At 36.5% G+C, this 15,033-nt stretch overlaps 2 protein-coding genes across 4 annotated transcripts in view; both read left to right on the top strand.

Moving 5' to 3' along the window:
• Window positions 1-15,033, top strand: part of LOC306660154 (cGMP-dependent protein kinase 1) — a 1,225,718-nt gene that overhangs the window by 553,410 nt on the left and 657,275 nt on the right. The window lies entirely within an intron of this gene.
• LOC306660242 (swi5-dependent recombination DNA repair protein 1 homolog) lies at window positions 4,772-6,345 on the top strand (the record flags this gene model as incomplete). The annotated part of the gene is made up of 1 exon (XM_079138394.1): window positions 4,772-6,345. A coding segment is annotated over one exon (975 nt), but the record flags the coding sequence as incomplete, so codon positions are not given.

Below are 15,033 nucleotides of genomic sequence, written 5' to 3'. Positions count from 1 at the left end.
TGAGACCCTGTCCCTAAATAAAAATACATATAGGGCTGACGATATGGCTCAGTGGTGGAGTGCTTCTGAATTCAATCCCTGATACCAAAACAACAATAACAAAAAACAAACAAAAAAAATCATTGCTACTAGAAAACTTAAAATTACAAGCATGGTTTGGATTAATTAGTATTGGGTATGAATGGTTGAAATTAAGAAATTGTCATAGACATCCCTTCTGCACCTTGATTCAGATTCTTAATTGCCTATAACCCACAACATGAAAGCACACCTAGTTATGTTATATCTATGGCTAATTTATCTCTAACCACCCACCATATTTACTATTTATCTGTCATCCATCAAGGAACACAGGGATGATCTTTGGAGCTTCTGTTACCCCTTCTGCCTGCAGAAGACAAGCACTCACTTAACAGTAATTAAGATATAATGGGCAGAGGCCCCCAAGGACTGGTAAAGTACCTTGTGGCTTCAAGAAAAGGGAACAATCATTTAAAATTTGAGGAGCACAGTACTTGAGATTGACCTTGAAGAAAATGAGAATTAGAAATTGAGGACCAGTGCATCCAGAGGAAATGTCTTGAGCTAAAGGTTGAACAGAGAAGAGAAAATGTCATTCAATTAAGATGTACCCATTTGTATACAATGAATCAAATGCAATCTGTAAGAATAAAATAAATTTTTAAAGGAAAGAGTAAAGACTGCAGTTGACCAAGAATACAGAAACAGAAAACAAGTAGAAAAGACAGGTCATATTTAGACAGGCAACATCTGAATTGTGGAAGTCTTGAACGCTAAGGTAGGAAAGCACTTATCTTTAATTTGTTATGCTATGGAGAGCCGCTGAAAGCTTATAGACCTGACTCACCTACCAAAACACTGTTTTTGGAGAGTTAGTGATGGCATATGAAGTAGAATTGGAAGAAATTAATTAGAACACTATGATAGCCATTCAGGAAAAAAGTAGAGTAAGATTGTGGATGAGGATAGAGGGAAGAAATGGACATAAATGGTATTCCTGAGGTGTTACATGATGCCTAAATGAACACAGTCTATAGCATCTCTGTGCATGTGTGTGTCCTGAAATAAGAGTTTCCTTCTTGTCTTTTCTTCATGTTTAAGGAAACTTTCTTAAAATGTAAATTTAAGCTGTACTAAGGCTCCCCAAACAAAGTGTTCTGCCCATGTGTAGGTCAGAATTTTAAGAGTTAAAAAAAATGGCTCTGTTTAAAAATTTCTGAGCACAAATTTACAAGAAAGTAGTATTTTTACTGATAACAGATAGTATTTGAGTTGTATACTGTGCTCTCAGACCCAAGTTATGTTTAAAGTCTCTAACCAATTTGAATATTAGCAACTGGAAGTAGAGAGAGTAGATATTTATTCCCAATCTTAGGGGAATTCAATGAATGTATTTAAATTCCTTGCAGCTGTTTCAAGCATGAGAAGAAAGTCACATCCCTTCTTCTTGACCTGAATCATTATTCACAACCCAAGATAGATTAAGCATCTCTCAAGGGAGATACGGTTATCTAGGAGTGGTGTGTTTTATAAAGATGAATATAGGGGTCAACTCTTTAATACATTCACAAGCCTCTACAAAATATCACTAACCAAAGATCTCACTGTGTTCTTCAAAATTCACTCAGGAAGTCTTTCTGGGAATAATATGCTTACACTTTATTTTTGTCATCTGAGAAATGAAAGAGCTGGTGCTTCTAGTTGGAAGATTTCTGTAATTCAGATCCACTTTTCCCAAATACAAAGACCATGAGCTTTCTTTTCCAGAAGGAAAAATAAAGAATCAAACCGCAGAAAGGGAACTTTCCTAAAGCAAAGCTGTAATGAATAGGAGCAGTTTGATTCTTCCTTAAGGTGTGTTTACATGGTTTGAGAGAAGTAAATGACCCATTTCCAACACTGAATTCTCTTTGTGTGTCAGAATTTAAGCTTTTTACCCAAAGAAAATGGTACATTGCAGTGAATCCCTAGAGAGTTTGTTTTTAGGGTAATTATTACATTTTATTGAAAAATAAATTATGGGAGATATGAAGCAGCTTCCCCTCTCGTTGAATTCTAGTGCATAAATATTCAAAAATCATGCAAATAGTTGTACAGTCAGTGCTGCTTTAATTTTTAAAAATGTATGGTTTATTGCAGGATCACTCACATCAGATATTTACCTACATGTAATTTGCCTTTTATTTAAATTGACTCCATGTACAGGAACAGTAGCCTTGAAGTAAGTTAGATCTGCCAATCTTGGCTCCTGAAACTTTGATTTTTACCTGAAAAAGTTTCAGAACATCTCAGAGCCCCAATCTCCTCATCTGAAACGGGAATGATAATATATCTACTTCTGAGAATGATTTTTGAGAGTTATTTGAGAAACAGTAAATGTTAATGATTTGGAGATGAGGTGTTCCCCCTACCACCAAAAGCTCATGTGTCAATGCAGGAGTGAAATGATTACATTAGATTGTGGGTTCTGTAACGTGATCAGTAGACTAGTCCATTTGAATGCCGTTCTGGGTGGTAACTGCAGACAGGTGGGACATAACTGAAGGAAGCAGCTCATTGGAGGGAGTGTTGGGGATCATATATATTGTCCCTACTCTATCTGCTTCCTGGCTGTCTTGGGAAGCTTGCTTCCACCATGCCCTTCTACTGTGATGTTCTGCCTCTCCTCAGGCCCAAAGCAATGGACTCAGCTGACCATTTACTGAACCTCTGAAATTGTGAGCCCAAACAATCTTCTTATTCTCTAAGTTTTTATCATTAGGTGTGTTACTAACTGAATATCCATGAACCATGATGTCCTATCAACTATTCAGTCAACTGTCAGGAATATGTTAATTAGCTATCATGTACTTGTCCTTTTGTTCCTTGCTAGTGAAGGCTATAAGACAAGGCAAACAAGAAGTTAAACACAGACACACACGTATGCATACATATTCATGTGAGACAGTTTTCATAGGAAAAGACTTGGGTAACTTGGGGAAAATAAATTGTGTCCCAACATCTAGCACAAAGACCCATACAATACTCCATCATGTGTGATTGATAGTATAAAATGATATGGCATTTTCCATGCTCTGAACCATCCCTTTTCAGGACCTTTGGAAATACTGTTGAACTTTCAAGTTCAAACCTTTTGTGGGAGTCAAGAATTCAAAATAAAGATTGAAATGGTATTATTCACTATAAGAACAGAAAACTGTAAAACTTAGCATTATCCCATTTGAATTCAAGAAATAAATTTCCTATGAGTAGGAATGTTGTAGTTATGGGCTATACTTGAAATTATTTGGAGACAGGATGAGATGTAGATTGATCAAGGAGTAATTTAGGTTCACCCTTGCTTACTGAAGGGAGAGGGTTGGATAGGCCTTCATAAGGCTCTTCAGAGTCCAATTTTTGTGGATTTTTCTTTCTTCTTTTTTCCTGCTCAGTGGTGATCACACCAACATATTTGAGACTGATTTTGATAAATTATTTCATTGTCAGCATCTGCAACAACCACAGAGGTCAAAGTTGTAGATCCAGATTTTAGTAGAAGAGCAGAAAAACATGGATTAGCAAGGAGTTTTCCTTCTCTGTCTTCTCATTTCAAAAACAAGTGAACTGAGACTTGGAAACAGTATCACCCACACACCCTTTGAAGAATAGGTGGCACATGTGGAACTAGAATTGAAATTCTGCAGCCCTCTGGCCAATTTTCCTCTCCCTCTGAGTGCCATCTCTTGTGCTGTCACCAGGCATTTAAAGAGGATATTAATGTTCTTTTTACTTTCATATATTCCCCAAACATTCAGATGGTGAAAAGAATATTTTACTCCAATGAAGAAAATTGTTATGTCACCCAGAAAAAAGGCTCCTCTTTCTACACAGAGATTTCCTTGCCAAAAACTAATTGCTTAGCATAAAAATGCTGCACTTGTTTCATGCATTAGTAAAATCAATTCTCTCCACTACAATACTGCTCAGCCATTGTGTCTGTCAGCACTCTGGATGCAAAGCTGAAATCTGAAGTGTGTCACCAGACACAAAGGTTTAATAAAGCTTGGCCACATGTATTAATTTTAGGGTTGATTTTGCACTTTGTGTGCTCTCTAGGCATTGTTTTTTTCTTCTGTTTCCCTTCTGTAACCCAGTATTTAAATATGAGCAGGGATGGTGGTATTACCACTCCAGTAATACTTAGATAGAGAAAGGGAAAGAAATGAAGTGCCTTGTTCATTCCTTCAAAACATTATTGAACATTGTGTCCAACATCTGTAGATAGCAGAAAGGTATCTGCTGGTGTCAGCAATGGCATGTCCATGTTAAAATAACCAAAATTTAGGGTGGATGGTGGCTAATGACTCTCGAGTTCAGAAATAGTGAACAGTTCAACAAAGGTGAATGCAAATGGAGGTGTTAACAAAGGACACACAGGAAGAGTAAAAAAAAAAATTGCATGGACTGGCTTGAAGAATAGATAGGAGTTAGTAAGCATATGAAAATTTATCATATTTAAGTTTCAGGAACAGAAACTTAAAGAGGAAGTTCACCAAGCCTGTTTCAAATGTAAAACTTGTGGATTATCAATTGGTCTATATTCATGGAATATATTGTTCTGCAATACCAGAGATCAACCTACCTCACCTGATAAAACGTATCACTGGATAAAATAAAATCTATAAAACTACACATTAGAAAGATTCAACTTTTGATCCCAGATTGGCTAAATAGTGTGAAGCCACGTTCTAAGGGGTCAGGATTTTGAGGTAGACAGAGTGGGCCGCGTAGTGACGGGGCCGGTGGATTTTGGGCAGCAAGGCTAGGCACTAGCTCAGAGGAACGTGCGGGGACCCCCTCGGTCGATTTCTGGCGCGTTTGGTTCTCCAGGGGCTGGAACCCAACGCTGCTCTTTGGCGGTCTCTGCCTTTGGAGCGTTTGTACGCTGTACACTTCCGGTCCCGCCGTGTCTGAGGAAAGCCAGTGCTGTGGTGAACACGGAGACCAGCCTGACCCGAGCCAGGAGGACGGTGCTGGGGACACAAACAAGAAAGCAGAAGTGAATCAGGATCTCACTTCCACCGTGCAAAGTCCATCAGATTCGTCTGTGATCCAACCTACGACTCCACAGGCCTGTGTGGATCCACCATCTCCCCATACGGATAGTTCACCAAAACAACCTACGAGTGCAACACTTAAAGACAAATTAAAGAAAACAAGATTGTCATTTAATTCCTGTTGCAGTGTGATAAAACGTCTTAAAGTAGAGAAGGAAGAAAATGACCAGACTATTTCAGAGAAACCAGCATCTTCAAAAGAAGAAAACGCTTTGGAATCTCAAGAAAGTTCTAAAAACAAAGGCAGTGAATCTGAAGAAAATGCACATTCGAAAAATACCAAGAATATCAGTGCATATAAATCTGAGTCACTTGATTTTGTGATTGAGAATCCTAAACAAGAGTTAAATGAAGAAAAAGCAGAATTGATGAAGCAGGTTCAGGACAAAGAAGAGCTTCTTCGGAGGCTAAAACTAGTCAAAATGTATAGGTCAAAGAATAACCTGTCTCAGTTAGAGTTGTTAATATCGAAGTGGAGAAACTGTAGCCAGCTGTTGCTTTATGAGCTTCAGTCACTTATGTCAGAAGAGAACAAGAAACTAAGCCTTACTCAATTGATAGACCACTATGGGCTGGATGATCAATTGCTGCATTATAACAGACGTGAAGAAGAATTTACAGGTGTTTAATTCATAATTTTTTTCTTGAGAAATATCTTTGAGAATGACAACTCAATGACAAGATACTTGCACATTTTAAAGGGGAGATATGCACATTAGGGCTTAGAAGAAGGTGTCTTGACATGAGTTTAGGGCACTTATAAATTTTAAGTTCTAAAATTTAGTGTTTTGGATAGATTTGGTAAAGAAAACTTGACATTAAAAAATAAAATCATTTAAGAGTAATTTGGATAGTTCTGGAACCCAGTTTTAGTATATCTGTTGCTTTTGTAGCAGAAAGTTTTATTTTCAGTGTTAAAAAATAGTTCCATCTAGATGGGAACCCCTGAGGACTTGTGTTATTCTAGTGCCTACCAGCCAGCCTCCATCAATCACTACTGCTTTTGGGGGGTGGGGGGTGGAAAGGCAGGCAGTAGCAGCTAAATGTGGCAGGGGAATCATGATGCTCCTGGTGGTAGTGTTGATGGGTGGTTTTTTGTTTTTTAATTTTTTCTTTTTAGATATTCGTGACAGTACAGTGTATTTTGACATATACATATATGGAGTATAACTTATTGTAATTAGATCCCATTCTTGTAGTTGAACATGATGTGGAGTTAAACTAGTTGTGTTTACACAACTAGTTTATAAACATAGTTTATAAACATGTTTATATGTGTTTATAAACATAGGAAAGTTATGTCCAATTCATTCTACATGTTGGTGGTTTAAAAGTGCCTTTCCCTCTCTAGGTTTATGAATCTTGTTTCCATTCATTTGCCATATTTTTTCATCTGCTGATCTGATAGGGTTATTAAACTTTTTATGTCCAAAATTAAAAAAAAAAAAAAAAGATTCAACTTTTGCTTTTTTTGAGTATTTTCTCATAAACATATATCTATAAATACCTACAAATTTTCTATTTATATAATATATATCCATAATTTATATATGTATAAATGTAAGTATTATAAGTAAACATGAATATCTATCTCAGCAGTGACTGTTCTAGACTTTGTTAGAATTGGAAAGAGCAAAGAGTAAGTTGTCACCAGTCCTGCAGAAAGTGTTCAGGTTATCTAAGGAGAAGAGGTTGTCACCCAGTAACTAAGAACGTATAGTATTGTGATGTTCAAATGGAGTAAAGGCTGTGAAAGGTGGTTACAAACCATCTTTTAGTAAAAAATTCTTCTGAGGAATATTTCATTCCCATTTGAATATTTATTTAGGTACACAGTTGCACCAATAGCCTAATTTTTAATTACAAAAAATAAAATGAGATCCAGAAATGTGTACTCATGATAAACATTTCTCATTTTATAACTGAGAAGCACAGTAATTAAATACCCAGATAAATGTGTTAGATTGCATTGCAGTGGGTCAGGTATATGCTTTCATTTCATACCTAACAGCCCCTTTTAAGATCATAACCAAATTTAAAAATAGCAACTCAACAACCTCAATTTCCCCAATTAGCGGGGGGAAAAGAACATTCTAATATAGCATCTAATCTGCCTTGCTAAATTTAATTAATATAAACTGTTGGGCAGTTCTACCAGCAGCTTCATCTGAAAGGAAACATGTTTCTGTAAGCTCTTGGGATAGGACTGAAACTGAAAAGAATTGAATGGAGACCTTTTCTCATTTGATAGAAGGTTAGCGATAAAATAGGATTTGAGGAAATCAAAAGAGGCTATTTTCTTTTTTATTAAGAATTGCCAACAAGATTAAATGATAAGATGAAACCAAAATAAAGCATTCAAACCATTGTCTCTGAATGGTTTGGTGAGTTGCTGAAATTAAAAAACCCATGTTTACCCCAGCCAAAACCCACAGGTGGAATTTCTAGTACTATCTTCCTTGCAGGATTTTATTTTATTTTAATTTTTTATTTGTTCTAATTAGTTCTCATAACAGTAGAATACATTTTGACACATCGTACATAAATGGAGTATAACTTCTCATTCTTATGGTTGTACATGATGTAGAGTAACACAGGTTGTGTAATCATATATGCACATAGAGTAATAATGTCCAATTCGTTCTACTATCATTTCAACCCTCAAACCCCCTGCTCCCTTCACTTCCCTCTGTCTAATCCAAAGTACCTCTGTTCTTCCCTCGCCACCCCCTTATTGTGAATTAGCATCCGTGTAGCAGAGAAAATATTCGGCCTTTGGTTCTTTGGGTTTGGTTTATGGATTTTCAGTTCTACCCTAGAAGAAAAACAAAAAAATTGAAAGCAGGGTTTGTGTGCTTCACCATTGCTTCTGAAGACTTCTATATCTAATTGTATTATAATCCCACAAGCAACACGTGCCTATAACAAAGTTGATGGGAAGTCCATCACCAGCTTGCCATGATTATTGACCAGGGTCTTGAGAGGATTCCATGGCCATTGTTTCTAGTATTAGCCGAGGATGAGGATGACAGAGATCATATATTCACAGACAGATCTGGACTATCTTCCTTCCCCTTCCCACCTAAATATAAATGACCAACTAATGAGTATACATGCTGGCATTTGGGACTCACTGCCATTGTTTGCCTTGAAGAAAGCAAACTTTTATTTAACCCTGAGCGATATCCAACTCAACTGTTTTGACTGCTGTGTAAACCTTGCCTTATGAAGGAAATACAGAAAACATTTCTAATGAGCTTCATAAGTATTGGCTAGTGCAATGGTTTGGATGTGGCCTGAGTGTATCCCTCAAGGATTCATGTGTTGAAATTTAATCACCATTGAGAGGTGTTAAGATGGTAGAAACTGAATCCAAACTGTGGGATTTAAAGGTGAGAGATGATTAGGATTAGATAAAGTCATCAAGCTTTATCCTGATGATTGAATCCTGATGGCTTTATAAGATGGAGGTGGGGCAGAGAGGGGAGAGAGACTAGAGGACACACATGTGCTTTCTGTCTTTTCCCATGTGATGATGTACTGTATCGCCTTGGAACTCTGCCAGCAAGAAGACTGTCAGCAGATGTGAGACTTTTAACCTCCAGAGCATGAATTAAATGAACTTCTTTTATCTATAAAGTTATCCAGCCCCAGATATTTTGTTAGAGTAACACAAAATGGACTAATTCAGCTGGTAAATTTCAAATAGTTGTTCTGGTTTTGTATACAGATACTCAGAATGACAACAACTTTTTATGCTATAAAGACTTTGTCCCTCATTTAAGTTTTGCCAAATTTAATTTAAATCATCACTATCAACATAAAATATAGGTATTAATACCAACATTATGCACATTCAGATTAGTGTATTATACTTTTGAATTTTCATAAAATAATTGTTTTAGCTAAATAATTTTTATCCAAGAGTAAGTTAAGTAATTAGCTTAATCTAAGAGTGATTTGAGCAAAATAATGTCATGATTCATCATATAAATACATATAATTTTCAGAAAGCATACCAGGTATTTGGAGATCTTTTTAAAAGTAGTTTATCCTATTTTGAACTTGCATTATTATTACAGCAGTTCTATACATATATAGTACTTTTTGAAACCTACTGGAAATATATCTCTCATATACAGGGTATAAAATTTGCCACAAATGTGGTAGCTTAAACATCAGAAATTTATTCACTTACAGTTCTTGGAACCAAATTTGAAAGGTTTGTTGTCTTTTCACTGTGTCAACATCAAGATCTTATCAGGGCTAAGCTCCTTCAGAGTCTCTAGGTGAAGAATCACTCTTTGCCTCTTTGAGCTTTGGTAGCCATCAGCTTTCCTTTGCCTGTGGCTGTGTTATGCCTCCTCTTTTGTCTTCACATCACCCTGCCTCTATATAATTTCCCTTGCTCCTCTCTTTTACGGCACATGTGATTGAATTTAAGGACCAATCGCATAATCCAGTATGATCTAAAAATCCTTAATCCTTTCCTGCTTAATCACATCTACAAAAACTTTGCCCTATAAAGCAACATTACGATATAGATATATATTTGGAAGTCATTATTAGTTTACCACATTGGTCTGAGGGAACAGTATAAGATTCTTCATTTCTAATAATTGGGTGATGCTGCTGGTTGTGAATAACACTTTAATTAGCAAGTGGCTAGATCATAATTTGGTAATGTTCTGCATGCTCTATCTCATTCAGGGCAAAATTGGGCTTCTTGTTTTTATGCAGAATCAGAATAGGAAGGGACATGGTGGACAGAGTATGATTTCTAAAAGATGGAAGAGCCAAGAATTTATAGGATGGTTACTTGGGAGCCAAGCACACTTTAGAGTGTCAGGCTAGAACCCTGCTTCCAGAGGCAAGACGGGAGCAAGCAGGGTATTCAGAGGGCAGACAGGAGGCCTGAACATCGAGTTTATGACAACAAGTCTAATGCCAGATTCCACCAGCTGGTTTACCTCAGCATTCTGCCAAACAGCAGGAGCAATTATGAAAGTAGCTAGTGTCAAGTGTATGCACGGCTCTCAAACTGCTGGTTGAGTAGATTTGGAATACATCTCTGAATTTCCGTTTTTAACAAACATCTGACGTGATTCAGATGCAGGTGGTCAGGGAGCCATCTCTGAAAAATACTGCTCAACTTGGTTAAAGCACCAGAGTCTATTGACTTATTTAGATTTGGGTTGGAGAAGGTAAGTTAGAGGCAGGTTAGCCTGAAAATGTGGCACCAAAGGAAGGCAATTTTGTCATTCCAGGATGTGCTGGGTGTGAGATTCTGAACATGTCCTGCAGGGAGCTATGCAGTCTGGAAGCAGTTGAAAATACATAGTAAATGGCTCCATGGTATCACCCCTCAGGGCATGTTATACCCAATGTGTCACCTTGTATGCCAATGCAGAGCTTAGAGCAACACTACAATGAACATGGTAGATTGGCACCACATTTCTGTCCATCTCTCACAGCATTTGTTGCTGCAGGGGGTGTGTTTCTTCAGATTTCACTAAATAAACCTCTGTTGTTAGTCTAACACACAAAATTGTCATTCAGCCACTCCTGTACTGCTCTGGCCTGGTGTGATGGTGAGCCACACTATTTAAATCACACAGATGACTTTCTCTAGCCATAAAATGGGACATTAATTGATCAAGTAAATGGTAAATTGTATATATTTTATATTCTACTGACTTCAGAACCGTCTTCCTCTTTTTAATCAAAAGGGCATGGGCCATGGAATTACAAACCCTGACTTGAAAAAAAAATACAGGATTCAGATGACCTTATGTCAAGTGCCTTTCCGATTTAAAATGACTTGAAGTTATGAAGCAAGCTGGTGTTCATGGGTGTGTGTTAATGGAATCCCATAGATCCTATAGGCCCTGATGATGACATAAATTAATTTTGGCAAGTTATTTTGTTCAAAATGGATCTAGATCATCTGACTTCTGTTTTACTTTAGTTTAATCATCACCTCTCCAGGTGAGCCTCACCTCCAAGACCAGGTCAGAGTCACCTATTTCATAGACTCAGGGGAACACATTTTCTGTCAGCACTTAGGCCATTTATCTTTATTTATTTTTTATTTATTTATTTATTTATTTATTTATTTGCGGTACTGGGGATCAAACTCAGGGCCTTGTGCTTGCGAGGCAAGCACTCTACCAGCTGAGCTATCTCCCCAGCCCCCATGTATCTTTATTTGTGTGATTATGTGAATAATTTATGTCCCCTTGCTAAATTACAAGATCATTGAGGACAAGAATCAATGTATCTTTTTGTTGCATATTGTGTCCCCAGTACCAAGCACAACATATTGCATAAGACTATTTTACTCAAAAGATAATTGAGGAGTAAGATTGGATGTCAGAAGGAAAGAACATAACTTTCAGTGAATCTGAAACTGTGCCAGTGGTGAAACCCTCTTCCCAATGTCTCTGCCTCTTCTGCAAAAGTTCAACTGCAGTTACTAAAGGTTTTAGGAAACCACTCTTCCATGGAATATACCTTGAAAAGAAAAATCAGAGATGTGATTTTAAATTGTGCTACTGCAGTGGTCTTCCAATAGAGAGTGGAGGAAACAAAGGTCAGACCTATTGCCTCCACCACCCATAAAACCTCATTTATGCCTTTGTCTATTTATAAGTTATCCAAATCTTTTGTTTTTCAACAGATGTGCAGGTATTTTTAAGGTATTAAAGATGGTGGCTTTTTTCCTCTCAGCTAATTATTTTGAACAGCCTTCTCCATTTTCTAAGCTGAAAGAAATACCATCTAAAGCAATAATCAATGTGATGATTTGAAAGCTAAAGGAAAGATACAATAAAAGTAAACCACACCAGTTAGGTTTTAAAAATCACTTCCAAAATACCCCTTTCCAGAGGAGACAGTAACACCCTATCCAAGTCAAAATAATGATCAGCAATGGTCAGTGCTCTTCCAACAGCCTCACCAAGCTCCAGCAAGTTGTCTTTCTGTTTGATGTGTGTAATATATGAAAAAAGAAATCACTACTTATAGAGTTGAACTTATTACTTCATCTGCTGGCAGAAAGTGTTTGTTGTCGCTGCACCAAGCCTCGGGTCAATAAGCCTTCTTTAATGAGACTTAGCTTAGCTTAGCAAAAGCATGATTTTTCAATTTCCTTTCAAGTTCACTCTTATCCTAGCAGGTATATATTTTCTTTTTGGCTGGAAAACTAAGCTGACCTTCCAAAGTAAAAAGAAAAAAAAAAAAGAATCATAATTTTATTTGTAAGGACAAAATCAAAATTCATTAATATTATACTCTATTTTAAAATTGCCCTTTAATTCATTATTAGTAAAGCATCGATCCTATGACAGGAAGTTAGAGAATGTTTATACTGCCTCATTCCAAGCATGCTCTCTTACCAGTCACACAAGGTTCTAACATTAGCCTTGACAATTTTATGTGGCCACTCCAGTTCTCAAGGACCCATTATTTAAGAGCTATTAAGAATAGTATTTGCCCTCTAAGGGAATGATCTCTTTTGACTAACAAGTGGAATATTTAAGAGTATGCCAGACTCTTGGCATATCTCATATTTCTTCATAACTGGGTTTTTAAATGGCATTGAATGAAGCTTGGGTTTGGCTGGTTGTTCATTTTGCAGTTTATTCCAGGTGAAAAGTCTGACAGAAAAATTCACTACTTACTATTCCAAAACTTTCTATACAGACTGTGGCCAGCTCTGTCAGGGTCCTGCCTACATTAGTATGTGTAATTTTACAGAAAGTAATTGAAGTGTGAGAATAAAATTGGAAAACACAATGGAAAAGATATATGTGAGTGTGTCATATAAAATCCCAATGAATTAATCTGACATTCCTCAAAAGAATAGGGTCTTTTAGAAAACCAGTAAAAAACACAATAAAAATGTAAATCTATAAAGAGTAACCTTTGCCAAAAATTATTGCTTTGCAAAATTATTTAGATATATGGAAAATAAAAGATAAAGTTGGTTAAAAGAGATAGAAGGAAATACCCCCTAAAATATTCACATATCCTATATACTAATGATAAATTGAAATGATATAACTAAAAGAATCTTAACTTTTTAGCTTAAGGAGCTATATGAGCTTTAAATCAAAGATGCTATCTTGGTCATCTAAGTGCTATCAAGAATAGTATTTGCCCTCTGAGGGAATGATCTGTTTTGACTAACATGTGGAATATTTAAGAGTATGCCAGTCTCTTGGCATATCTCATATGGCTTCATAACTGGGTTTTTAAATGAATGAAGCTTGGGTTTGTTTGGTTGTTCATTTTGCAGTTTATTGGGTAATAACTGGGTTTTTAAATGACATTGAATAAAGCTTGGGTTTGGCTGATTGTTCATTTTGCAGTCTACTTGGGTCAGGAGTCATGGTAACCCCCAACGATACAAAAGCAGTCCCTGTTCTTAAGTAGCTTACCATTTGGAGTTCCCACCTACTAGCATTCAGAAACTAGACAAAAACATGTCTTTCACCTGCATAGAACCACATTTTCATTCTTCTTCCATTCTTATGTACCTTGCCCCAAACATTTATTAGATTAGTCACCCAAAAAAAGTTGACCAAAAATGTTTTTGCTTTAACTTTTTGACTTTCAGTAAAATATTTGTCCATCCCACACTATAATGACATTTAATCTAAGTGGAATATTGTGGGCATAATAGCACTTAAATGGTACTCAAGTAAATAGGAAAAGGTTGAGGAAATTTTGGTAGTTGACTAAAAGGAGAGGTTGACTCTTGGGATAGTAATTTTTTTAATGAAATAAAGCCTTGGGAAGCATCTGTGAGAAGTAAAAGAGACTAGAGGAAAAGACTTGGCCAGCTCCAAATTTTCCTGTTTTGCTTGTGCACAAGAGCACAGAGACCAACATGGATGTGCTACTGAAACAGGAGGAAAGTGAGGGTTTCCAGGAGATAAAACCCATCATGTACCAGAGTTGCAAAAGTTGACATAAAGAATAAATGTTTGAGTCCATCTCATTTATTGATTCTTGCTTTGATTTCTTGTACTTTGGGAGTCTTATTAAGGAAGTCTGATCCTAAGCCAACATGATAAAGACTTGGGCCTACTTTGTCTTCTACTTGGTATAGGGTCTCTGGTCTAATTCCTAAGTCCTTGATCCATTTTTGAGTTGAGTTTTGTGCAGGGTGAGAGATAAGAGTTAATTTCATTTTACTGCATATGGATTTCCAGTTTTCCCAGCACCATTTGTTGAAGAGGCTATCTTTTCTCCACTGTATGTTTTTGGCTCCTTTGTCTAGTATCGAGGTAACTCTTTATACTCAAATTAAATTAAACTTAGCATACTACAGTAACACAGCCACATCAATGTTTATAGCAGCTCAATTCACAATAGCTAGATTGTGGAACCAACCTAGATGCCTTACAACAGATGAATGGATTATAAAACTGGGTATATATACACAATGGAATATTATTCAGCCATAAAGAATAATAATATTATGGCATTGGCAGATAAATGGATGGAATTGGAGAATATCATGCTAAGTGACATAAGCCAATATCAAAAAACCAAAGCAAAATGTTTTCTGTGATAAGTGGATGATGATATATAATGGGGTAGGGGGGCGGTGGGTGAGAGAAGAATGGAGGAACTTTAGATTATGTAGAAGGAAATGAGGGGGGGCATGAAAAATGGTGGAATGAGACATACATCATTACCCTATGTACATGTATGATTACATGAATGGTATGAATCTACATCGGTACAATCATAGAAATGAAATGATGTACCCCATTTGTGTACATGAATCGAAATGCAGTCTGTAAAAAAATAAAAATAAAAAATAAAAAAAATAAAATGTTGATCTGAGATAATAAACTCCTTAAAGCATAAGACCAGACACTTAAGCTGTTTAGACAGTTTGCCC

The sequence above is a fragment of the Sciurus vulgaris genome (assembly GCF_902686455.1).
Source record: "Sciurus vulgaris genome assembly, chromosome: 4".
Taxonomy (NCBI): Eukaryota; Metazoa; Chordata; class Mammalia; order Rodentia; family Sciuridae; genus Sciurus; species Sciurus vulgaris.
This window is presented reverse-complemented; position numbering and strand designations above follow the sequence as displayed.